The 23,628-nt window shown below is 52.6% G+C and overlaps 5 protein-coding genes across 9 annotated transcripts in view; 1 reads left to right on the forward strand and 4 right to left on the reverse strand.

Annotated features, from left to right (window-relative positions):
• Ric8a (RIC8 guanine nucleotide exchange factor A) overlaps nt 1-2,657 on the reverse strand; it is a 6,905-nt gene extending 4,248 nt beyond the window's left edge. Inside the window, exons 1-5 of one of the 4 annotated variants that reach the window (XM_055606846.1) lie at nt 2,544-2,657; nt 1,561-1,902; nt 1,227-1,274; nt 539-1,129; nt 129-220 (exon numbers count right to left, since the gene is read on the reverse strand). In XM_055606846.1, coding sequence (XP_055462821.1) covers nt 129-220; nt 539-1,129; nt 1,227-1,274; nt 1,561-1,644 — 815 coding nt within the window. In that variant the 5' untranslated portion in view covers nt 1,645-1,902; nt 2,544-2,657. Of the gene's footprint in view, nt 1-128; nt 221-538; nt 1,130-1,226; nt 1,275-1,560 lie in introns of all 4 variants that reach the window. The other 3 variants (XM_055606845.1, XM_055606844.1, XM_055606847.1) reach the window with 3 other exon arrangements.
• A 164-nt stretch (nt 2,658-2,821) lies between these two features.
• Bet1l (Bet1 golgi vesicular membrane trafficking protein like) lies at nt 2,822-5,796 on the forward strand. Its single transcript, XM_055606855.1, has 4 exons — nt 2,822-2,953; nt 4,009-4,100; nt 4,352-4,408; nt 4,548-5,796. Exons 1-4 carry the CDS (start codon nt 2,935-2,937, stop codon nt 4,713-4,715), a joined length of 336 nt encoding a protein of 111 aa, XP_055462830.1. The 5' UTR covers nt 2,822-2,934; the 3' UTR covers nt 4,716-5,796.
• A 2,265-nt stretch (nt 5,797-8,061) lies between these two features.
• Nucleotides 8,062-10,530, reverse strand: Odf3 (outer dense fiber of sperm tails 3). 2 transcript variants are annotated; one of them, XM_055606896.1, is made up of 6 exons: nt 10,422-10,530; nt 10,070-10,270; nt 9,604-9,705; nt 9,334-9,455; nt 8,483-8,623; nt 8,062-8,151 (listed from the first exon to the last, which is right to left on the reverse strand). In XM_055606896.1, the coding sequence occupies exons 1-6, from the start codon at nt 10,528-10,530 to the stop codon at nt 8,062-8,064; spliced, it is 765 nt and encodes a 254-aa protein (XP_055462871.1). The 2 variants fall into 2 exon arrangements, with proteins under 2 accessions (XP_055462871.1, XP_055462872.1); XM_055606897.1 differs by lacking the exon at nt 8,483-8,623.
• A 1,648-nt stretch (nt 10,531-12,178) lies between these two features.
• Scgb1c1 (secretoglobin family 1C member 1) lies at nt 12,179-13,381 on the reverse strand. The gene is made up of 3 exons (XM_055606894.1): nt 13,327-13,381; nt 12,685-12,884; nt 12,179-12,349 (listed from the first exon to the last, which is right to left on the reverse strand). The coding sequence occupies exons 1-3, from the start codon at nt 13,379-13,381 to the stop codon at nt 12,317-12,319; spliced, it is 288 nt and encodes a 95-aa protein (XP_055462869.1). The 3' UTR covers nt 12,179-12,316.
• A 6,040-nt stretch (nt 13,382-19,421) lies between these two features.
• Nucleotides 19,422-22,222, reverse strand: LOC129676477 (5-hydroxyisourate hydrolase). The gene is made up of 4 exons (XM_055606843.1): nt 22,016-22,222; nt 21,522-21,661; nt 20,498-20,633; nt 19,422-19,711 (listed from the first exon to the last, which is right to left on the reverse strand). The coding sequence occupies exons 1-4, from the start codon at nt 22,073-22,075 to the stop codon at nt 19,622-19,624; spliced, it is 426 nt and encodes a 141-aa protein (XP_055462818.1). The 5' UTR covers nt 22,076-22,222; the 3' UTR covers nt 19,422-19,621.
• Nucleotides 22,223-23,628: the final 1,406 nt, after the last annotated feature.

Here is a 23,628-nt window from a genome sequence, read left to right on the forward strand (position 1 = left end):
CCCCTGACAAAGTCCTAGGCTGGGGCCTGGGCTCCCAGGTGCTTCTGATTCACAGCTAGGGCTGAGGACTACTGCATATACCCTTGAGCCCTCTCCCCATCCCCAACATAGTAAGCTCTGCCCCTCACCCATGGAACTCCTCTGTGTGATCTCCAGCAGCAGCAACCATCACACAGTGCCGCAGAAGGGTCCCCAGGTACCGGTAAAGGACAGCGTCTTCCTAACCAAAGACAGAAGGGGGCTCCGGTAAGAAGGAGGCCCTGTCCCTGTGTTCCAGGGCCACATGGAGCTGGTCTCCGGCTGTCTACAGCGCACGCACTTGGTGATTTTGGCCACTTGAAGCATTTTGGAGTACATTCCCCCTCCCCCCACAAACCCCATGCACAACACAGCTCAGAAACCTTAAGTTCCCTGCCTAGACTGTCCTCTTGTCCTCACCATATCTGACACCCTGGAACTTGAGGTATAAAGGGAAGCAAAAACCACAAAATGGCCCAGCTGAGCTGAGTCCCACCCATGGCTTCAGGCTACAATTTACCTCATCCACCTCCCTCTTGACCGAGTCAAAGGTGATGTTAAAGAGCACTTTGAGGATCTCCATGGCCCTCTCTGTCTCTTGGGCCGGAAGTGTCACCGGGGGGTTTTCTTTGGGGGCCACCCCCAGTGTCAGTTCCAGCGCGTCAGTCAGCAGACGCACACCATGCAGCTCCTGAAACAGTTGCTGGCGCACATCAGTGCGAAGGGCTGTTAGCAGGAAAAGGAGCCTCAAGTCAAAGAACTGGACTTCGTGGGGATAGCTCCTTTTGCGGTACAGTCCCACACGCTCTGCGAGCCTCACCACCAGGCGAGCCTCTGCTGCTAGCATCTGTGCTTTTGGACTGCTGAGCACGAGATTGCACAGGCATTTGAGAGACTCGAGCAGGGCATCCATGTCTGGGGGCTGTGGGATGGGCTCCTCTGACATGGTAATGTCAGCATAGCAGGCTAGTGCATGTAAGCTCTGGCGGCTCGCAAATGAGTCCAGGCAGCAGCGGTCTCGGGATAGGATTCGGATAGTCTGCAGCCAGGTGACACGGTGTTTTGGTGGCAAGCCCTGCTCCAGTACGGAGACCAGCAGCTTTGCGAGTCTCTGTGGGGAGGGACAAAAAGCGATTACACCAGGCCTTTTTCGGGGGGGGGGGGGGCGGCCCGTGCCTGCCCTCGGAGCCCCTTAGGTCGACACCTACCTTCCTGTCTTCTTGTTGGGCATCATCGAAGGTGAAGCTCTGGGAGTGCTGCAGGGAGAGCCAGTAGGCTCAGGTCCACACAGGTAGGACCAGTGCTCCTCGAGTCAGAGCGACAGGTCTGCTCCTACCTCAGAGGCAGCAGCCATCGCTCTGAACGTGAGGCAAGACCCACCCTCGCCTCCCATACACCTGCTCCATCACAGCCCACCACAGCAACACCCGAGGCCCAGCCCACCACCACCTGCCACACTGGCACGCACTCCCCAGCCCAGCTACGCGCTCGCCGCTGCTTCCCCACTCTATGAAATTTCCTCGGCAGCTGGGTGCCTCTCACCTCCCGGTTGAACGACCGCAGAGCTTCTGCCACCGTGTCTTCCTCTCCCGCTTCCAAAGCATCCGCAACTGCCCGGGGCTCCATAGCCCCTGGCACCTGGTGCTGGAAAGCCTGGGCCGGGGAAAACGCAGTCGGACAAACCCGCGGGCTCCGCCCAGGTCCGGAAGCCCAGCGTCCATGCGTGAGGAATGCCGGGAGCGCCGCTGAGCCAAAAGGGTGTGTACAGGCGCGGGGCGGGCCTCCGGCTTAAGGTGGAGCAATCCGGACGTGGTCGCCGAGCAGCCTGTCTTGGGCGGCTTGGGCAGCGTCCTCCTTTTGTGCCCTCCTCTCTAGCCGGAGTTCCTAGCAGGCAAGGGAACTAGTTGGCCCCCGCGTGGACCGCCCTCCGGACGCACGCACAGCTGTGCAGAGATGAAGGCAGCGCTGTCTCCTGACCGCTTAGGCAATTGGGGGAGCACGGCGATCCTTGGTCCACACCCTGGAGCTCATACTCCATGGAGAACAGGGAAAGACGAGTGCAACGACTCGGGTGGACAAATAATGTGCTTAGCCGGGCAGAGTGGAGCACGCTCTTTTAAACCCCAGCATGCGAGAGGCAGGCAGTAGTCAGATCCTGAGGGTTCTAGGCCAGCCAGGGGATACTTCGTGAGACCGGTCTCAAAATAAACGTAAGGCCAAATCACCAACATAAAATGGTTATCAAAAGAAAAAGAAAGTTGCAGAGCGTGTGGAGGAAGGATCGGAGAGAAGGCAGTGAAAAACACCCGTGGGAAAGCCACTCCCGCGGGAGGAGCACCGGAGAGGCGGCCTGCGCGTGTCAGGTGTTAGAAGCGTACGAGCGCTGGCTAGTGGGGAGCCAGGTCCTCCCGCCACGTAGCTGAAGGCAGAGTCGGGGAAGGTGCACCTCACGGTGACTGACACGCACAAGCGATGCTCCAGGGAATGACCAGTCACTCGCTGAGCTAACCGGCGCTAGCCCCTACCCGGCGTCAGGCCCTGACGTCTCCTACGCTATTCTCCTTCGGTTCTGTCTGTCCTCCCTATTCCGTAGTCCTCACGTTTGGGTTTCGCAGAGCCCGAAGCTCGGGACTGATTGACTGAGCCGCTTCCCAGCTTCGGGTTTGGGCCTGCGCTCACGCTCCGGGTAACACCCACATCTCGCGACTGATATTTCTGGCCAATCCGTGCGCTCGAATGCTGGTGGCCCGCCCTTCCATTATTTACATTCCAGAGAACAACTCCTTTTCTGTTTCTTCCGCGCCAGACCGTTCTCCCGGAAGTCCACTCGAGGCGGAACCGGAAGACCTTTTCGGGTACTGGTGCCACGTCCGTCGCTGTTTTGCCGAGTCCCTGAGTGGCACCTTGGAGGGCGCGATGGCAGATTGGACGCGCAGTGAGTACCTCTGAGGGTAGTAGGGATAGGAGGCGAGGTCCTGAGCTGGAGACATCACTCAGTTCTCGGTGGAGGGACCCGCGTCGGGTGGCGCTTTCATATTCCAGGAAACACAGCTAGACTGAAGCTGGTGCTGCCTTGGGACCGAAGCTGGCAAGGGATCACTTTTGTGTAGGGTTGATGTCAGGAGCTGGAAGCGGAGGGTCCAAGCAGGGTTAACAAATGAGGGGCCTGAGTGCCTCGGTTCACTTCCCGGTGCCTGTGTTCAGTATGACAGGTGATACTGACGCTTGGACCACACTAACGACTGTGCTGTGGTTGGCGGGACACAGTCGCCCTTTCTTTTGGGGTCTGGTTGCACCTGTTTGCTGGTGCTGCTAGCCTTCCCCTTACGTGAGTCACATCAAGGCTGGTTTTTATGTTTCATGCCGGTGCCAGTCGCACTTAGGGAGCTGATTCTCAGTCACGTACCATGACAGAAATTCTTCATGTCTAGTCCCAGCCTATCGGAGTCAGGTTTCCACAGGCTCAGTGTTCGGGGTTTCCAGAGATCCTGAGTGGGTTGCAGAAGTGGGGCTAGATAGTATCTTCGGCAAAAGACCTTTCTTACACGTTTCCTGTACATGATTCCCAGGTCATCCTCACACAGCCTTCCTGTCACCTGCTTGGCTGTTTCCTATGTCTTTTCTATGACCCTACCAGGATTTTCTCTTTTCCTTTCTGACCTGTCCCATCGCCACAGATGATGATGATTTCAGCTAAGGCAATGTTCATTTACGTTCAGGGACAGTATACAAAAGGGTAGTGTAGATTGAGCCTGCTGGTTCCCCTGCCTATCCTTGCGTGGGCATGCACACAGGTGCTCTCACATGACCCATGCTACATGTCTGATGTAAAGGTGGTCCACCTGTTGGAACTGAGGGTGGGACCTGCTAAGTTAGTAAACACTATGGGCCGGATCTTCGTAGATGTCTTACTAGGCCAGACTCCACAGGAGTGAGGATTGGGGCCACATTCATGTGTGAATGCTATCCTTCAGTCTCTGTCTCTTACAGCTCAGAGCTCGGGTGCTGTGGAGGAGATTCTAGACCGAGAGAACAAGCGGATGGCCGACAGCCTGGCTTCCAAGGTTACCAGGCTCAAATCGGTCAGTAGTAGCCCTTGTCCCTTCTGTGTTTTACCTTGGTGGGTGGGGCTGTGAGGGGAGGAAAGAGGCCACGTGCTGTCCGTGAGGATGCTGACTCTAGTGATGCCACAGGTAACACCTTGCCCTTTTTAGCTATTTCTTCTGATAGTGCCTAGCAAAGTCAGGGGTAAAGTCTGGCTAGTCTGAAGGGAAGATGGGTATGCTGTGTTCTGTGCCCTTGCTTGACTCTGCCCTCTCTCTGTCCCAACCAGCTGGCCTTGGACATAGATCGGGACACAGATGACCAGAATCGATACCTAGATGGCATGGTAAGCACCTGCACTACAGTCAGGCTACAGTTGGCTTTGCCCCATGCTGTCTGCTCTGCTGCCCCTACCCTGCAGTGCTGGTATGGTTGGGTAGTCAAGGGTCCCTACTCTATGTGATCCTGTTGGGTCTCTTCCGCAGGACTCAGATTTCTCCAGCGTGACTGGCCTCCTCACAGGGAGTGTGAAGCGCTTTTCCACAGTGGCACGATCCGGGCGAGACAACCGGAAGCTTCTGTGTGGTATGGCTTTGGTCTTAATTGTGGCCTTCTTCATCCTCTCCTACCTCTTGTCGAGGACAAGGACGTGAGCTGATGGTGCCAAAGGGCAGCCAGGCTTTTCTACACCTGGTATCCTGGTTTCCTGAGGACCTGAAAACAAAAAAATATTCCTTTGAAGCTATCATCATGGGTCATTCATCTTCCTAAGTCAGGATAACTACAGCTGCTTCTGTCGTAATGAGCTCATGTTGGCTTGTCCTGTGTATGAAGGAGGAAGAAAGAAGCAAAACCCAATCCTACTCCCTGGTGCTAAAGACACAGAAGAGCCAGAACCACATTGTATGAGAATGAGCCAGGTCTAAGCAAAGCATCTGTGAGTCCTGAATGCACCCACTGGGGCCAACAGCCACACTCCTCAGAAGCCGATAGCCTAAGGGTCTTCTGTCCGGCCCTAACTTGTATATGCCTGGCTTAGACCGTCTCTGTGTTCTTGAGGAGTCTTGAGCTGACACCAAACAGGATATGGCCATGAGCTCTCTCCACATTATGGTCATCAGGATGGACATGGCATTGACTCCAGGTAGAGGCTGCTAATTCGGAATGGACCTGTGCTAGCCAAGAGTCAAGGATGTACCCACCAGTCGCTAGTAGGAAAGAGGCAAAGCTGTGGATAGAGGCGTGACTGCAGCCCTTGCTAGAGGCACTGGACTAAGCTCCTCCTGGGCCTCAAGACCGCGTGTCCAGGAGCAGAGATGTATGTCCTTGGGACTGAGAATCTTCCTAGTGCCAAAGATGTATCCAATCCATCCCCAGGCAAACAGACTGAGAATAGTACAGTGTGGCTTTTCAGAGTCAGGCAGTACTGGAGTGATCTCTGCTGGGGATCTTTATGGGGCTGGAGGCCACCTATGAAAGCGTTTGTGTAGCGGGAACTTTTAACCTTGAACCGAACCTGACTATATAGCGAGTCTCCCTCAGTGTGGGGGAAGATTGTTACATAATTCCACAGACTTGCCTGTTTTCCTGGCCTTCCCTTCCTCCTTGGCCAGTCCCATTTGCACACAAACTGACCCTTCCTCCTTGGCCAGTCCCATTTGCACACAAACTGGCCAACAGTTTATAAGGGCCTAGCACTTTTTGTCTTCACGTAAAATATCTTTAAGAAATGAACTTTGAAGTCCTGTGCTCTTTGACCTTACTCATGTCTGTGTCCTCATCTCTCTCCCTGGACTAGCTCACTGTCCACCTGTGTGGCCACATCATGAGACCCATCTGTTCATAACCACCACCTCTGAGTTCCAAGTTAAGCCAGGCTTTGCCACATTCTGGCCTCACTGACTGGAGCAATGCCTCAGTGTAGCACTAGGCACCCTCCCCCTTTTACCTTTACGGAGCAGCTTTTCTCTGCACACACTGACCTTGAGCTTATTTGGCTATTCCACTGTGTCTGAGCCCCAGACCTTCTGGAGGAAGAGAGGCATCCTTGGTTTTGACCTGTGTAGCTTTGCTGTTTGCTTACCCCACACACTTCTAGCTGGGCTCATCCAGCTTGTGCCTCCTTCTTAGGCCTCCCTTTGCAGGCACTTCATTCTTGTGAACCAGGGCTTTGGCTTTGCCCTATGCCTGTCACCAAGCGTGGCAATAGCTGCCCGCATCATTCTTTGATCTGGACCCACAGCAGGCATGTTTATGTTTCTGCTTTGTCTCCATGGAACCTTGTATTGCTGACTTTTGCTTTCTGGGGATGTTGATAAACCCCAGGGTACTTTGCTGTATTGGTTTTGTGAGGTAGTCTCTAGCTGTGCATCCCAGGCTGCTCTTAAACTATGTAGCCTAGGCTAGTCCCCAACCGATGATCCTCTGGCCTTAGCCTCCTGAATGGTAGCACTGCAGGCATGTGCACTCACACCTGGCTTACTGAGACACTTGGGATAGCCAGCATCTGCTCATCTTGCTGGTGCAAACTAAGTCTAAATTTCTGCATTCAGGATAACTTCCTCTGGAGCAGTATCCTTGCCATCCCTCTCTGAGATGCAAACCCAAACACATACACATTGTGGCTAGTTTTCTCCTCAGGTTCCTATGCTACTTCACCAGTCTCCGTGGCTGTTTGTAGTTCTCCAGCTACTTCAGGGACCAGGGCTGTAGCTCTTGTCACATTTAGCTATTGTTCTTTCTTGCATGAATCATATGACGGGTATACCAACTTCACAACCACTGGGTCAGATCAATCTCCAGGAGGGAGTAGCCATACCCTCCCAACTGAGGCCTTGTACCCTGGCACTTGCCCTAATGTGTAGGTGGGAATCGGGAATTTGAGTTATTTTGAGCCAACCCTAGTCTGTGGCTGGCCTTGGACACTGAAGACCACCCTTGCCCAGTTTTCACAGATGCTTTATCTCCCTGGCTTTGGGCAGGACAGCCACAGACTCACCAACTTCCTTCTGTGTGGCTCTTCTCTACCAATCTGAGGGGAGGATGGTGATTGCATTACCTCCTAAGGGCTGAGGGAGAAAGGGCAAGTTGGCTGGGACACACAGGTAGAGGTTCCCATGGGTGTGTTAGATAAGGTCACTTGTTTTGCACTGACCTGCAAGGTTGAGGTGATATTGCACCCCTTAAAGCTGGGTCTGAGACCAGTGAAAACCTCTGCAGACATTGCCCTCAGGCCCAGCTGAGATGCCAGCTTGTTTTGCACCCATCTTCCTCCTGTCTGTGGATGGAAAAAAGCTCCTCTAAGGTTTGTACTTAATAGCAGTTGAGAGGCTGTATCCTTACATTGTTCCTGTGCTCAGAACTGGAAGCAGCAGAGTGAAAATGGTCATGTGTTCTGCCATGCCCAGGCCTTCCAGGCAGGTTGGCTGGAGTCATATCCCTTTGAAAGCCTGAAGGCCAGTGCTAACATGAGCTGCGTGACGTGGTTGCATAACCTTGCATGTATGGAGGTTTTTCACAAAGCACGCGCGCGCGCACACACACACACACACACACACATATATGGCATCAGTCAGCACTTTTCTGTACCCCATTATCGAGGTGTTCTGGATTCTGGCTCTCGGAGAGAGCCTGAGTGTAGAAAAGAACCTGTGAAAGGAAGCTCAGATGTCAAGACTCCCAGGCTTTTTCCTTTGTAGGACCTCCAGGCCAGAAAGCCAAGACAGGGGCCCCTGGACAAGCTTTGTCCTTTCTCCAAGATGAACCCTTACAACTTCAATCTGTGGTTTATTAAATAAGTTGGACATGGCAGGAAACAAGGTCAACAAACACGAGATAGCATAGAAAAAAAATAACTTGTCAAAACCGTCCAAACTAGCATGCTCTGTGTAGAAGGGCCAGGCTGGCAGTGGACCCATTGGTGAAGTGCCTAATCCATTGTCAGCCCAGCTCATCTCTGTGGGAGGATTGTGGTCGTAGGCTGATGGGATGGAGAGGGGGCTATTCCACATCGACAACCAGGGGTGTCATGTAGTCGGAATGCCTGATGCCAAAGGTGACGATGGGGGCACAGTGCTTGTTCAAGGTCACCTAGAAGGAGAAGGAGGACTGTGAGGAGCATTCGTAGCCTGGGGATGAAGTGAGCGGCTCAGTCCTTCCCAAACTTGGGGCCAAGGTGACCAATATAAAGGCCACATTGTGCCCAGTAACTCTGTTACTTGGGACAGTGGGCTAGTCTCTGGGTATGAGGCTAGAGCCCAGGTTTCCTATAGCTAAAAGGTTACCATCAATGCCACTGCTGAGAATTCATGAGATCCCAAGGGTGGCTGCCTCCCCCATTCACCCTCGCAGAGTGTGGACCCTCTCTACACATTCGGGATCATTTCCCCTGACCCCTATCTGACCCCTCTAGTTCCTGGACCTTCTCAGGGCTGTGGGCTCCTGGTCCTGGCTTCATGGTCTTATCCCCTGGGGCCTCCACTCGGGCAGCCATGGTGTACTGTGGAGCCTTGAACTTGGTCACTTGAACATCAGTCTGACGGTATGCTGCAGGACCTGGAGTCTGGAAGTTGAAGAGGGCTCAGACAGGCTTCACTTTCACAGGGCACACGGTCACAGAGGATAGGGTTAGGTTTGGGACCTTGATCCACCAAAGGTGCTCTTGAGCTGCCTGTCAGCCATGAGAGCAACATTCCACCGTTTATGGGATGGGATATTACTATCAATTTCAACCTCACTGTGGCAGTGGCATTCCCAGTATACCAATCTTGTGTCCACGCCTCTGGGGATATGTGCAAGGCCCTTTTCCCTGTTGGGACACTATCCTCTTGGTCTTGAAGGTAGAGGTCAGGGGCTTGTGAGGTCAATAAACTCATGTAGTGCTACTGGGCATTATGTGCTCACCTCAGGCTCTTTGCACTTACTGTTAATACAGGAGAGTAGACATTTCCTCCCCCAAGGAGCTCAAGGCTTTTTCCTCCGCCCCCCCCTTCTTCCTTGCTTCCATGTCCTCTATCTAAAATTGGGGTTTGTCCTCCAGGCAGTACTCCACAAACATCTTAGCTTGTTCTCAGTATCATCACATCTCCCAACTTGGTCTCCAGGTCCCTCCCCGCTACCGAATGTAGCCCAAGTAGGTGGCAGGCACCCAGAGATGAAGAGGACCCAAGAACTTCAACAGGGCAGTTAACTGGCTGGAGATTTGTGGACCTTGGGGAAGAGGGTCAGAGAGGTCACTGGGGCCAGGCTTTGTACTCAGCCAGGGTGGCTTGCCTTGTGCAGGTCATCGCTGAAGCTGCCCAGCTTGCTGCGGCCCTTGATGGAGAAGGAGGGCTGGGAGACCTTGCCCACCGTGTGCGGCCCCATCACCACAGGCAGCATGTATGCGGCAGGGCCTGTGGGTGATGGGGAGCTCAGGCTGGGATACCCTCTATCTGGGATACCCTTTACCTTTTGAAGTCCCATGTTGGGCTATCCCTCCTCCAACCCCTGCTGGGATCCCCAACTCCCTTCCGTCTGTCAGCTGACTGGGCCGAGGCAGACCTGGAGTGCTGTCCACTCGGAAGGTCTTGGTCCGGGCAGAAATGGAATGACTGGGTGCTGAGTCGAACACATGCTTGGTAGATTTCTCTGGAAAATAATCGCCTGGAGAGAAGGGAGGATGTGCAGGAACAACAAGCATTTGGGCCTCTCCACCCACCCCCAACACTTGGGTGCCCATGAAGCATGTCCCAACAGTTAAGACAAGGCTTCTGGGGCCCAGCATTGTGGTTGAGTAGATTTTTGGGGGGAGGTGGAGTCCATAGTAGAAATACTGGTTCCAGGGCTGTTTTCAAGCAGTGAGTGTGAGATCTGGTGTGGGCCTTGTCCCTGGACTCCAGACAGTAGGACTGGTGGGTTTCAGGCTCTGCTGTTCAGGCCTGATGGAGTCTCCAGAGTAGGAGGAATGAGGCTTTCTGACCTTGACATAGCATATTAGGGCCTGGAACTGAAGTCAGGGGTCACTCACCCGGGCCGGGGGTCAACATGGCCTTGGCATGGTAGCGCCCCAGGATGGAGAAGGCAGGGCCAAGGTCCTTGCCGGTCCTCAGTATCTTGGGGTTCACACTGTAGCGGGGCCCTGGGGAGCAATTCTCCGCCAAGAGCATGGGGGCCCCACGGAAGCTGTAGGCTGGTGCTCGAAGTTTGGTGGGTGTGTGCTTCACAAAGCCTGTGGGCACAGGGGCTCAGGGCTGCTGGAGGCAGACACCCTTCTCTCCACTGGGAGTCAAGGACTGAGCCCAGACCCATCCCAGGCTACACCATTTCTGGCTTCTTCCTCCCCCATCCCCAACAAGCCCCAGGGCCTTAGGCAATCTTACCAGTGGTAGGTGGAATCAGATACTTGGGTCCAGGACTGCTGTAGAGGGCCATGATGGGCCCCCGGGGGCGATGGGGCCTCCAATTGCCCACCCATACCTCCTCTGCCATGGCTGGTTCTGTCCATGGACAAGAGGGTGACCAGGTGCTGGGATGCCCTGTCCCGTCTCATTCTTGGCCCTCATGTTCCCGTCCCTGGTTCTGCTGATCCTGCATCTTGCAGGCCCAGTCCTTGCCCCATGGAGACATGGGGGTCTTGAGCAGTTACAAGCAGAGGGAGCTCTCCATTTGGTGTGCTGAGCTCACCCCTACCTAGTTCCAAGATATGGGTGAGAGTCATGCTTTCAGGACAGGCTCAGGGGAGCTGCCTGCTCTGGCCCTGCACTGACTATTCTCTTAGCTCTGAGGGAGCTTGGGCTGGACAGAGAAGCCTGGGTGCAACTTTGCAAAGAGCTGCCTAGCAAGGGTCCAGAGCTTCTTGGCTGAGCTGTGTCATGGCCCAGAGGGGAGCAATTGGGAGGCCTCACCTCCTTTGTGCAGGAATAGGCTTAGAGCAGCTTGGGACCCAGCTCCTCACCAGTGACCTGTCCCCCTGGCGTCTGTGCCAGGCAGATCCCTAAAAAGGAGCATGGAAAGAAAGCTTCCTTTTCTTCCCCAGTTTTGAGAACTGGGGAGGCTCCCTTACCCCTGAGCTCTAGAATGTGGCTCTGTCCCACAAGGAGTTCTAGATCACAGTGTGTGTGATGGAGACAATGACCTCTGCCAAGGGCTCTCTTCAGACTTTCCAGAGACCCTGTCTTCAGAGAACCAACTCTCTAGGGAATCCACACCCTCTCAGGGGACCTTCCCTCTAGGGGGTACCCACATCTCCAGGGACCACATGCCTCTATCTCTTTAGGGACTCCCCAACTCTCCAAGGAGCTCTCCCTCTTTCCAGGGAACTTTTCTCTTCCAGAGACCATTTTCCACCTCTAAGTTTTTGTTTTGTTTTGTTTTGTTTTGTTTTTAACTGTTTGTGATGGCTGGGACAAATGTAGGTATAGTGAGATTGCATGCTTTTCCTTAGCTTTGACCCATTAGAAGCCACTGATTTAGGGAAAGTGGGGGACAGGGACATTTAGGGAAAGGGTGTTCTGGATGTTGGGGATCTTGGAGTGGAGGATTGGTTTGGAGGCTTTGTTGAGTGCGGGGATCATACCTAGAGAGATTGCTTTCTCCCTAGGCCTCCTCAGACCCTGCTGTCCTTTCAGCTTTCCTGCCAGTAAAGCCTACCTCTCAGGACCTCAGCTGTCCTTGGGAGCAGTCAGACCTTCCCTTCTTGACCTCATCAATATTGCTCTTCGAGTTCTGGCTCAGGTTGGGATCTCTTTCCTGGGGTGATTTTGGGAAGAGAGGCTGCTTGCGAAGCTCCCAAAGCCTGTGTACCAGCTGGCTGTGCTCCTGCTTTATTTATTATGCACGCCCCTGTGAGGAATCACCGCCCTCATAGAGGAACCTTCCCTGCCAGTATGCCTGGGTTGGGCTCCTTTATCATGCCACAATAGACCTCACCCTTCCTGGGTACCTCCCTGGGTTCACATGATGTCTCAGGGCTGCTCTCCTACATTGCTTCTGGGAAGTGACCCTGTGTATGAATCTGTATCTTTGGTGTGTCCCTCAGGGTGCCCTTGATAGGGGTTTTTGTGTGTCCCTGAGTTGCAGGGAGAGAGAGAGAGAGAGAGAGAGAGAGAGAGAGAGAGAGAGAGAGAGAAGCCAGTGCCTGGGCTCAGGACGCTTTATTGATTTAACAGTTTGAGGGTGAATTTTTTTGTGAGGAAGCGGTGGCCTTAGCACATCCATGGCTGCTCGTGTGGCTGGTCCTGTCATTTATGGAAGTCAAGCCATGTTTCAGGCCTGCTTATGTGTCCTCTTGAGTGTCTAACACTTGTACCTGAAAGAGAAATGTGTGAGGCCCGGGAGAGCTGGGAACCAACAGCCCCAGAGGCAGACATACACCAGCGGGGTAGACAGGTTCCGACACACTGTGCTCTACCCCTCCTAGCACGTTGGGGAGGGGTTGTGTGCACAGGCTTTGCCTATGTGGGACGTAGTCCTTGGGGTGGGAGAAGCAGGACTAAGGGGCTCTGGAAGCTTCTCTGTGAGCTCTCCACCTCAGCCTGCTGATGTAGGTCTAGGGATGGGGAAGGACTGGTGATCAGGTACCATGCATGGGTGGGTCTTGGAAGAACTGCAGACATTTGGGGATGGGAGTCCCAGCCCGGTTACCAGCAGCTTGACCAGTTGCTCCTTATGCACGGGCTGCAGTTCATCGATGCAGGTCTTGAGCTCTGTCAGTGCTGACTTGGCCTGGTCATTGACATCGTACTTGCCCAGGGGCCCTTCAAAGAGCTCTTCTGGGGTTCCCACCAGCAGTGTTTGCAGGAATTCCATGAAAAACTCGTTGTCATCCTCTGCTGTGCTCAGCCCTGTGTTGCATAGGGGAATATAATGCCAAGGGAGGGACTTGATCTCCTTCCCTGTCCCACATCTTTTTAGCTCTCCCAGGGCAACCTCCTGCAGAGCCCTTCCCCCACCACTGCTAGTGGGAGCTGCTGTGGTTTCCCCTCTGAGTTCCTCACGCCATCAGGGAAGGAACTGGGGATTCCTCCCCCCCACCCCCGACTCCCTGGGTTAGCTAGATTCAGAGGGCCAGGTCAAGTTGGATTGAGCCAGGGTGGATGTCATTGGCCTTGGTGGTGGGTTAGTGTTAACTCAGGATGGGTTGGGCTAGGGCTCCGATACACAGATCCCCTGCATTTTGGTGGTGGGGGCTGTGACACAGGTAGGCATTATCCACCTGGCCCCAGGACTTCAGCCTCTTGGGACCCCCTGCCTTTGTAAAGGGCTAGGAATAAGGCCTAGACTTACCACAGATGCAGATCAGGGTTAGAGCCCCCAGCAGAAGCGTGCTGCTCCCCTTCATGGCGCCAGTCACAAGAACTGCTCGGGGGATACCAGGCTTTTATGTCTTACAAGTTGGCACCTTGCCTGGAGGCGTGGCACACCTATCAGGACCTGGCAGGACAACTGTGCCAGGCATGTCACTGTGCTCCACCAGGCGCCAAGAAGTGCCAGACTTGAGTGGATCATAAGGGGGCTGTTGGCAAACAAGTCGGGGTGAGTGGAATAAATCCCACTCTGGGTGAGTCTAGCACCAGTTGGTCAACAGGGAAGAGAGCCAAAGGTCACGCATGGCCTCCACGAGGCAGTGACAGTTTCTGGGATGGATCTAGATCTTATTGGGGTTGGAACCCCAATCTCTGCTTAATGAGTTGCCTGGCCCTAGTCTGTGTTTAGGCTGAGGCATCCCGACTACTGCAGGCAGAAGAGCCTGGGAACATGAGGTCAAAGGGGCGGGGGGCTTCCTAGGGAGGGGGACCCAGGGCCACTGGAGGTCTGAAGTTGGAGGAAGTGTGCAGCTGAGGTAGGGTGGCCCGAGGGGAGTTGCGGCTGGGGGTGCTCCTACCGCTCTCCTATCCTCTGCTGCCACCTGGTGGTTTGATGGCCTCTCCTGCATGGCGCTGGTTGCGGATCTGCTCAGACTCAGGAGGCCCCTCCTTCAGCACAGAACTCTCCCTCTTACCCGCTGTCAGAGTAGGGTCTGAACAGGGCGTCATGTATCCCTCATTACCTCACCCCTTGCTTTGATTCTATTTAGCCTTTGCAGATGCGCTGCCTGACACAACCCCCAGAGCCTTGCTCTGTGCCCTTCAAGCACTGTCCCGATGTCGGTGGTTCTTGCCTACGAAGACTCCTGTTTATAACGAACATTCTCCAACCTCCTTTGCTAGCATGAAATTAACCTATTTATGTGCGTAAGTCTACAAGTGTGGGAGTGGTTGTGCAACGCGGATTCTGTCACCAAAGTTAGTGGGAGAGCAGATTGGCCTCCTCCCTTGTTGTCGCGCTCACCTTGGGTCATCTTTAAATTCTGTCTCTGGGGCCTACATAGATTAGTGAGAAAGGGGGCTTGGTGACAGTCTTGGCAGCCCCTGAGTTTGATCTTCAGAACTCACGCGATGGAAGAAGAGAACTGACTCCTGCAAATAGCATCTCCAGAGACTTGGCGGGGACACCTGTTTGGAAGGAGCCCCACCCCCCTTCAAATTCTGGCACAGAATTGGCTCTTTCAATGTCTTGTGCATGCCTGTAATCCCAGCGCTCAGGGAGGCAGAGGCAGGTGAATCTCTGTGAGTTCGAGGCCAGCCCTGGTCTACAAAGTGAGTTTAGGATGGCCAAAACTATACAAAGAGACAGACAAACAAACAAACAAGAGACTGGTTTAGCTTTCTCTTTACATTGTCCTCCAGCAGGGTTACAAGTAGAACAGGTGTTCCCCCCCCCCCCCCCCCGTGGTGTCCAGTTTGCAGTTATTTTACTTGCAAACCTCAGACCCTCATCTGGTTGACACTACTGTGCAGGCTAGCCTGGGATAAATATTTGAGTCCCTATGCTGCCTGCCCCTGTATACTTATCTTACTGTAGCAACCTCATAGCCCAAACATTTGTCCCTTGTCCTCTCTTCTCGTGTGGGTTTCATCCTCTACCTCTTCGGATTCCATGTCAAGGCTATCCTCTAGCCGTGGAAAATGTTTGCAGAAGTAGCCCTTTCACCTTTCATTTAATACACGCTCTGACCCTCCGGTCTTGCCTCCTCTGGTACCTGAGATCTGCAGTCATTTGGGATCACACTTCCTGGCTCACATCATGTCCAGACACTTGTATTTACAGTCACTCCTTGGCCTATGTCCTCCACCTCTGGTACTGTCTTGTGCTAGTTAGTTTTTGCCAGCTTGACCCAAGCGTAGACATATCTTGGGAGGAAGGCATCTCAACTGGAGAATTGCCTCTATCAGACTGGCCTGTGGGAAAGCCTGCAGCACGGTATTTTCTTGAGTAGTGATTGATGGGGAAGCCTCAGCCCTCTGTGGGCAGTATCACTCCTAGCTAAGTGGTCCTGGGTAGTATAAGAAGGCAAGCTGAGCAAGCCATGAGGAGCAAGCCAGGAAGTAGCATATTTCCATGGCTGCTGCTTCAGTTCCCGCCTCCAGGCTCCTGCCCTGACTGGCCTCAGTGATGGTGTGGTATGGAAATGTAAGCCGAAGAGGCTTTCCTCCCCACGTGGCTTTCTGGTCACTGTGTTTCAGAACAGCAATACAAAGCTAACTAGAACACATGTCTTTTTCTGAAAAAGCCCCAACACAGGCTGAATTCCCAGCGCTGGGTGGAATGTGGCTAGGAAAACACCGGAAGGACTTCACAAGACTTCACAAGCCTTGTCGTAGGTGCTGGCAGCTTCAAAAGATTGCTTCCATGGTGTGCTCTCACACCCTGGAGATGGCTGCTGTCATATCTCTCCTCTTACTCTCAGTGCCTCAGCTCTTATTTCACAGACAGGAAAGTAATCAGAAACAACAACAAAGCTCAAACAGACAAGAAAACCATGCAAACCGATCACCTAACCGACCACCCTGCCTTCATAAAGAACCTACTACTCCATGTTTGCTCATGTCTTTGTACAGATAGACAGCCAATCCTCTGTGGCTATGTTTTTATCACTCCTCTCTACGTAAGGCCTTTGCAACACCTCTCTGCAGTATCAGTAGCTTTGTCTCTGCTGAGTCAGCAAACTTTTTTTTTTTTTTTTTTTGGCTTCCATTCATCCATATTCAGGCAGAACCTGGGCTGGTGTCCATCAGCCTCCTGCCATCTACCCTTGCTCTTTGGGAGCATCTGGACCCTCTGTGGGCTTGTCTGTTGAGACCAGTGCATCAGAGGCAAGGCAAGGACTTGGTATCTAAGTGTAGCTTTTAGTTTTTAATGTGTGTGTGTGTGTGTGTATATTGTGTGCATTTTTTGTGCTTAGCTGTGTGAGTGTACACAAACACACACACATGCCCATGGAGACCGTAAGAAGGCAGTGATCCCTTGAAGCTAGAGTTGCAGGTGGTTGTAAGCCGCCTGCTATGGGTGTTGGGACCCAAATTCTTGTCCTCATGATTGAGCCGTAAGTGCTTTTAACCACTGGGCAGTCTCTTCAGCCCCAGTTCTAAGTTTTTATGCTTGAATCTTATTTTTTTATTTTATTTTATTTATTTTTTTTTTTTGAGGCAGTGTTTCTCTGTGTAGCCCTGGCTGTCCAGAAACTCACTTTGTGGACCAGGCTGGCCTCGAACTCATAGATCCACCTGCCTCTGCCTCCCGAGTGCTGAGGCTAAAGGATTGTGGCACCACGCCTGGCCTGATTAATTTTCTAGCATTTATTTGTCTTTGATCCACCGGAATGAAAACCATGTTGCAGTGAAAACTCTCAAAACAATTGTTTGTTTTGAGACAGGGTCTCTCTATTTGGTCCTGGCTCTCCTGGAGCTCTATAGGTAGAGCAGCTGGCCTCAGTCTCACAGAGATCCTCCTTCTGCCTGCTGAATACAGGGATCAAACGTGTGCGCCACCACACCCACCCTCTTGTATAAATTTTAACATCATTAAAATACCGAGGCTATGAACCAAGTGAGTGGCTCTATGCTGTTAATAAGTTGGGATCAAACTGGCTTTGTTCACAGACACATTCATTCTGCGGTTGAATGGCTGTCTTGTAGAGTGCTGTCTTCTGAGCCTGCAAGCCATTACCCCTTTCATCGGAGGCAGCTATGACTATTCATAAATGATGCTCAAGGTTGGTCCTGTTGACATTCCCTCATAGAAGGAAGGGGTGAGGGTCCTCAAACCCTCACCTGAGATCTCAGCTACTCCTTCTTGTACTTCCCTGTCAGCTGCATTTAACTCTGTCTTGTGGTGCTAGAATATTTAGAGTGGAAGGTTAACCAAAGGGGGTACTCCATCTATTCATCTCTGCAGAAGTCAGGATTTATGCCAGGTGGTGCCTTGTTGGCCAAACAGCTGTTTGAGTCCCCCACACTCCTGTAAGTAAGCCCTCACCCATTCCCTGGATGAAGACCTTGGTACTGGTTTGTCAAGTTGAACTTGGGTGGAATTGTACTGTGGTCTGTCATTGGCACATGCGTAGGTGTAGGAAAAGCTCCTGTTAACAAGTCTTAACAGAACTTGCCTGGTAACCAGCTCACCTAAAACTGCACTGGCAGTTGTTTACAGTTAGATTTCGTATTATCTTAACGGCTCATCTCAGAGGCAAGGCGTTGCCTTCTGTGGCAGTCACAGTTCTACACTTACGGGCACACAGTGCTGGCCAGCTGGTACCACATTCACAACAGTGCACTGTCAGAGACGAAGGAGGCAGCCCGCCGACCTAGAGCTCAAGATCCCCTCCGGGGTGGCTGTGCCACCAGAGAACACAACACCAGGCTGACCTCAAACCACAGCTTCTGGGAATGGAATTCTGCAGAGGTTCATCCGTCTCTGAGCTGCTCGTTTCAGTGACAATGAAGCTGAAAGCAAATTTGTTTCAAAACAACATTCTATTCTAGTATTATACACCGTAGGAACTGGCATGTTGTCAAGAACAATGTCACACTGCAGGGGAAAGGTGGGCTAGGGTTCTGTGAGGAGGTGGTCTCGGTAGCCATGCGCTTGGTATGCCGAGCTGTGGCGTTTATAGAAAGGTGCCCAAAGTAGTTTTTGGGTTATGGATTGCCCACATTTGTTTGTTTTATTTTGGGGGGAGGGGCATTTGAAAGAGGGCTTCTCTCTGTAGCCCTAGCTGTCCTGCAACTCACTTTGTAGACCACGGTGGCCTTGAACTCATAGAGATCCCCCTGAACCACCACTGCCCGTCTGGATTACCCAGTATTTAATGCTTCCAGCTTTAGCACAGGCTTCCATAGGTGTCTTGGCTTTGTTTGTTGTTTGGACTCTGTAGGCTTAGATTTTTCACCAAACCTACTTTAATTAGGATTCGTAAGCACCTTTACCTCCCTTCCAACTCTGGCAACCTTAAGTAGGAGATCAGTAGGGACCGAGACAAGAATTTATTTTGAAATAAGGTTCTGAAAGCACTCTAGCTCTTTCTGCTTCCTGCTGTGGCAAACACACTTCCCAAAAAGTTCTTTGAAAGAAAGGGCACACCCAGGGAAGTCTTCGACTTACCATTTGCTGGTATTGGGTGGCTCTGCTATTGATCAGTGGACCAGAAAGCAAATCTGTTGCCGGCCAGTGTCGGGGCCTACTTCTTTTTGCCCATATGAGGAAAAGCTGTTGGCCTTTGGGATTCCCCTGAATAATGTGGGTTTCAAGTCACTGGGGATGTCTGTGATTGGACAGATGCTGGGCCATGGTCTGTCAGGATTCATGAATATATTGTCACCTTTCTAGTGAGGCCTGGCTCCCCTCTCCAGATGGCTTTTTTTTTTTTTTTCTTTTAGACCAAGGAGAGCAAGTTTTGTTTTGTTTTTAAAGATTTAATGATGGTTGTTTGTGTCAACTTGACAGAATTTAGAATTACCTGAGAGAAGGGCCTCCAGGCACACCTTGGGGGATGGTGGTGGTGGTGGTGCAGCTTATGTTAATCCATGTGGAAAGACACATTAATTGTGGGAAGGACCATTCCCTGGGCTGGGGATCCTGAACTGTAGAAAAGAGAGAGCAGCGGAGTACTAGCCCCTCCTCTTCGTTTTTTCCATACAGGGTTTCTCTGTGCAGCCCTGTCTGTCCTGGAACACTGTAGACCACGCCTGTTGACCAGGCTGGCCTTGAACTCAGAGACCTGCCGGCCTTTGTCTCCCAAGCACTGGAATTAAAGTCACAGGCCACCAACTGCCCGGCATTGCCCTCTGACTCCTGACCGTAGCCACAGTGTGGCCAGCGCCTTCACTCAGCCTTCCTCCACTGTGACTCCCCACCACAAAGAACTGTAACTTGAGCTAAGCCGGAATAAAACCCTTTCTCAAATTGCTTTTGTCAGAGTATTTTATCGTAGCAACAGGAAAAGAAACCAAGAAACTTGAAGCAGTGGGCCGTGCTAGCAAAGCTCTGGATAGGCTCAGATCTGCAGGTTTTGCAACTCATTTTATTGACTCCCAAGTCACAGCTGCCCACTGGAAAACTCTAGGGCAGCTAGAATCTCTTCAGCAAGTAGCAACTTCATCCCCTTGATGGGGACAAAGCCCATGCTGTTGACTTGTGTGGGTGGCTTAGTCCATGAAAGGGACAGGCAGACAAGATGGCTTTCCTCAGGTAACGTGTCACTCTAACTCCCACGGTAGGTGGTGTAGGACCATGGGCTCAGCAGCAGAGGTACATGGAACTTCTGGGTCTCCTTTGCAATAGTGAAAACAACCTAGGAGAAGCAGAGAAGGCACCTGAGGACAGTGAAGAGGGCGAGTCCTTCCTGCAACAGCCCCGGGGCCTTCCAAACTGCAGTAGGTCAGGTGCTATCGTGGCAGCCTACAAGTGGGAGACGCTCAGATAAAGTCTGATGTTATGGTGTGAGTGGTGTCTCCAAGAGGAGATGTAAAGGTCTTGGTCACTAGCTGGTGGGCTTTGATCCTGAGGGCTCTGATCTGACCAAGTCAACTTGTGATTAACTGGCTTTATCATGTGATGACATCATTAGTAGGTCCTGAAACTTGGAGGTGGGTCCTACTGGAGGAAGGCCCCTAGGTAGAGTCCTACAGAGCTGTGTCTTTCCTTGTGTTCCTTTCTGTTACAGGAGTTGACAGTTCTCCTCCACGTGCCCCCATCACCACGGTGAATGCATGGAGCCAAGCAATCATGGGCTGAAAGAATGAGCCCCAATGATTTGCCCTCAAGTTGTGTCAGGGACACAGAAGTAACTAACACATCCAGTGCCCAGAGTCTGGGCTCAGATGAGAAGCTGTCTACAGAGGAAGATGAAGCACTCTCAGCCTGGCCTCTCCTGATCCGGGGGCAGCTCAGCGTGTCATCATCAAGAAATATTAATGGTGCCTCAGGTCCCTGGACACCTTCTGAGAGCAAGGAGGTGAGTTCACTTACTTGCTGCCACCCTGGCAGTGTTGGGGCCTAGAAGAGGCCTGCCTACAGGATCTGGTTGTGGTCAAAAGTGAGTCAGGGCCCAACTGCTCCACCTACCCATGGCCCTCACCTCTACATATGGGTAAAAGCTCTCCTGACCCCGCTCTTTCCAGTAGCGCTCTGTGTCGAAGGTCAGCTTATAGGTGCCTGGCTTTATCTGGCCTGGCTTCAGGAGCCCAGGACAGCGACCGTCCAGGTTTGTGTAGCTGCGAAGAGACAACGGGGAGAAGAGTTGAGAAACCTCCCTTCCCTAGCTGTACGTCGACATCCTCAGAGGAGTCCCAGTCTCACACAGGAGCTCACATGGGGCTGGGGAGGTCAGTTCCTCAGGATAGCTCCACACTGCCTATTTAGGAAATCATAGAGCAGAGAACCTCCTGCTTTTGTGGAGATAACCCCCCCCCCCCCCAGCTTTTGTGAAGTCTGAACTAGGAGGGGGACAAGCCACGCCTTGTTCCCACAGGGCAGGTCAGAAGGGAGGGGATGGAAGATCCCGGCCCCCAGCAGAGCATGTACCAAGGGCATGGCCAAGGTCAGGGCCTCAGCCTGGCTCACTGATATTGAAAGGTCAGTACCGGACCAGAGTGGAGTCTTAGCTTTTATCTCATCTCTCTTGTCTGAGCCTCCCCTCTGTGAAAGAGGTTACAGGACTGGTTAACAGCTACTGAGAACAGATGATTATAGCAATAAAGTGCTCAGCCTTCAGACTGACACAAGCTGATTGAGGCCTTTATTTTCTACCGGCCCTTTCTCGTTGGCTCACCTTCCACAAGGCCCACGGGGCTGCCTGACAGGCAAGCACTCAACAAAGCTGTCTCGGACATTTCAGGACATTGTCTCAGGTATGTACATCTGGCGAAGAAGCTATTGTCACCGCCCCTGGTGTATCAGACGACTCAGGGATCAACAGGGCAGCGGTCAGTCCTTCCCTTCAACACCTCAGTGTCCACACCAGACTCAGGCCCACTCACTGTTGCCCTGGTCTCACTGCTCCACCTCAGTAGCACTGCCTAAGGCCTTTTCCAAGTGGGAGCCAGGAAGGACACCCCATGCTGCTAGAGCTCACATCTCCCAGACCAGACACTGCCTCCTACCTTGTTCTCAGCTCCATCCACTGCTGGGCAGGGTCCTCCAGGCGAGATAAACGGAGGCAGAGGCCTTGGGCAGGCAGCCCTGAGGCCGTGTCTAGCACATGAGTGGTCAGTGGACTGCCCTCCGTAGCCATGTCACCAGCCTGAGCAGAGAGAGAGTCAGTGCGATCACCTTGGGGCCTGTATGCACAGGCCCAGCTGGCTCAATTCAGTTGTGAGGAGAGCAACCAAACAGCTCTACTGCCTAGGGGCAGGCTGAATTACTGAGTTGCCGAATGAGGTGCCAGGTGCTAAACAAAGCTGACCTGTGCCCTCCAGTGCCCCTGCCTGGGCACCACCCTCTCACCCTTGTATAAGCCCTTCAGTTTCAGTGGCCTTAGCTTCCCTTAGCTCTCCTGCCTCCCTGGCTCCTGGGCCTCCAACCTCCCACACCAGCCTTTCTCCCTGTCTCCTTAAATTTGAGACAGGAATTCCGAGGGAACAAGCCAACTCCTCACCTGAGGGCGGTCCAGGTGTCTCTGGAGCGTCATCAGCCGCGAGGCGGTCCTGGAACTCATGTCCTGCCCCGGAGCTCCGGTCTGTGCCACAGTCACAGGCAGTCACCCTGCCAGCCTCAACAAGCTCTTCTTCAGCCCGGACCAGCTCGACCCCAGGCCCCGCCCCAACTCCTGGGGCCACCTATTTGAACACAGCTGGAGAAGCCGCCTTTCCTGGCAGCCTGCTCGGATTTGGGGCCTGAGGGTTGGTGACTTAAATAAAGAAGAGTAGGGAGGGGTGGAAGGGCCTATTGGCAACTGGGGAAAGAGGGTTGTTGAGGGGAGGGCTGGTCCTGAAGGAGGCGGGGCCGTGGGGCCTAATGCAAAGACTGGCGGGAGATGGTTTAGGTGGCTGGGTCAGGGAAGGCAAAATAGTTCAAGGGTTAAAAGCCCAGAGGACCCGAGTACATGGAATCCATGTAAAGGCGGAACCGACTTCACAGAGTTAGACTTCCATACAAGTGCCAATTACACATACAATAAATCAATTTTTGAAAAGATTAAGGCGTTAGTCAGCCCACATCTTCAGCCTCCCTACTAACATTTTGATGAGGCCACACTGAAGAGGGCAGGAAAGATTCCCGGTCTTGGCTGCTGATAGGTTATGTGTCCTTTTCCTCAGTTTCTTTACGGGTCCAGTGGAGCAGTATGCACTCCCAATATGGTTGAGATGCCAAGCCACGCTCTCCAAAACTCAAGACCCTCTGCCCATTCTACCTTTTGGTGCAGGTGGGTGGGAGGGCCAGGCTCTGTAGGTGGCAGCTCTCTGAACCCTGTGACTTCACCCTAACTCGTCTGTGTTAGGGTTACAAAGTACATGGACAGAATGCATTCTGAACGTATCGTGTGATCTATAAAAAAACAAACGTGGGCTGGTGAGCTAACTTGGCAGGTAGGCTTTTCTGGCAGGCCTGTGTCTGGAGTTTGAACCCAGGATCCTACAAGGTGGCAGGAAAGAACTGACACCCCAGACTTGCCATCCTATCCCCTCCAAACCCTGCTGTCCTGAGGAAGAAGCTGGGAGTTCATCCTTGGAGTGTCCCTTAGAATAGAGGTTGGAAGCGGTGGCCGCTGCCCAAGATGAGGCTTATTGGACGAGGACCCTTATTTTTTCTCTTTACCTTCTGCGCTTTGGGCACTTTTTATTTTCTTGTTTTTTCATTTTTTAGATTCATTAATCTTTTTATTTTTTGTGCATGGGTGTTTTGCCTGCATGTTGTGTCTATGTACCACGTGTTTACAGTGCTGGCAGAGGCCAGAGGAGGGTGATTGATCCTCTGGAACTAGAGTTACAGGCTACTGTGAGCTGCCACGTGGGTGCTGGAAACCAGACCCAGGTTCTCTGGAAGAACAGCCAGGTGCTCTCAACTCTTGAGCTGTCTCTCCAGCAACTCTTGGCACCTTTTCAATGTGAACTCAGATCACTTCTGGTAAAGTCTCAAATGTAAACAAACTGACATGCAGAAGTCAACTCTTTTTGAAAGTTCTCTTTAAGCCCTCCCCCAAAGAGGCCCAATGCTATTTGCTTGGAGGAAGGACCAGATGATGTAGGATGGGGGTGTGGCTGGGCTGTC

The sequence above is a fragment of the Psammomys obesus genome, unplaced genomic scaffold, assembly GCF_907164565.1.
Source record: "Psammomys obesus unplaced genomic scaffold, mPsaObe1.curated_primary_1811, whole genome shotgun sequence".
Classification (NCBI taxonomy): domain Eukaryota; kingdom Metazoa; phylum Chordata; class Mammalia; order Rodentia; family Muridae; genus Psammomys; species Psammomys obesus.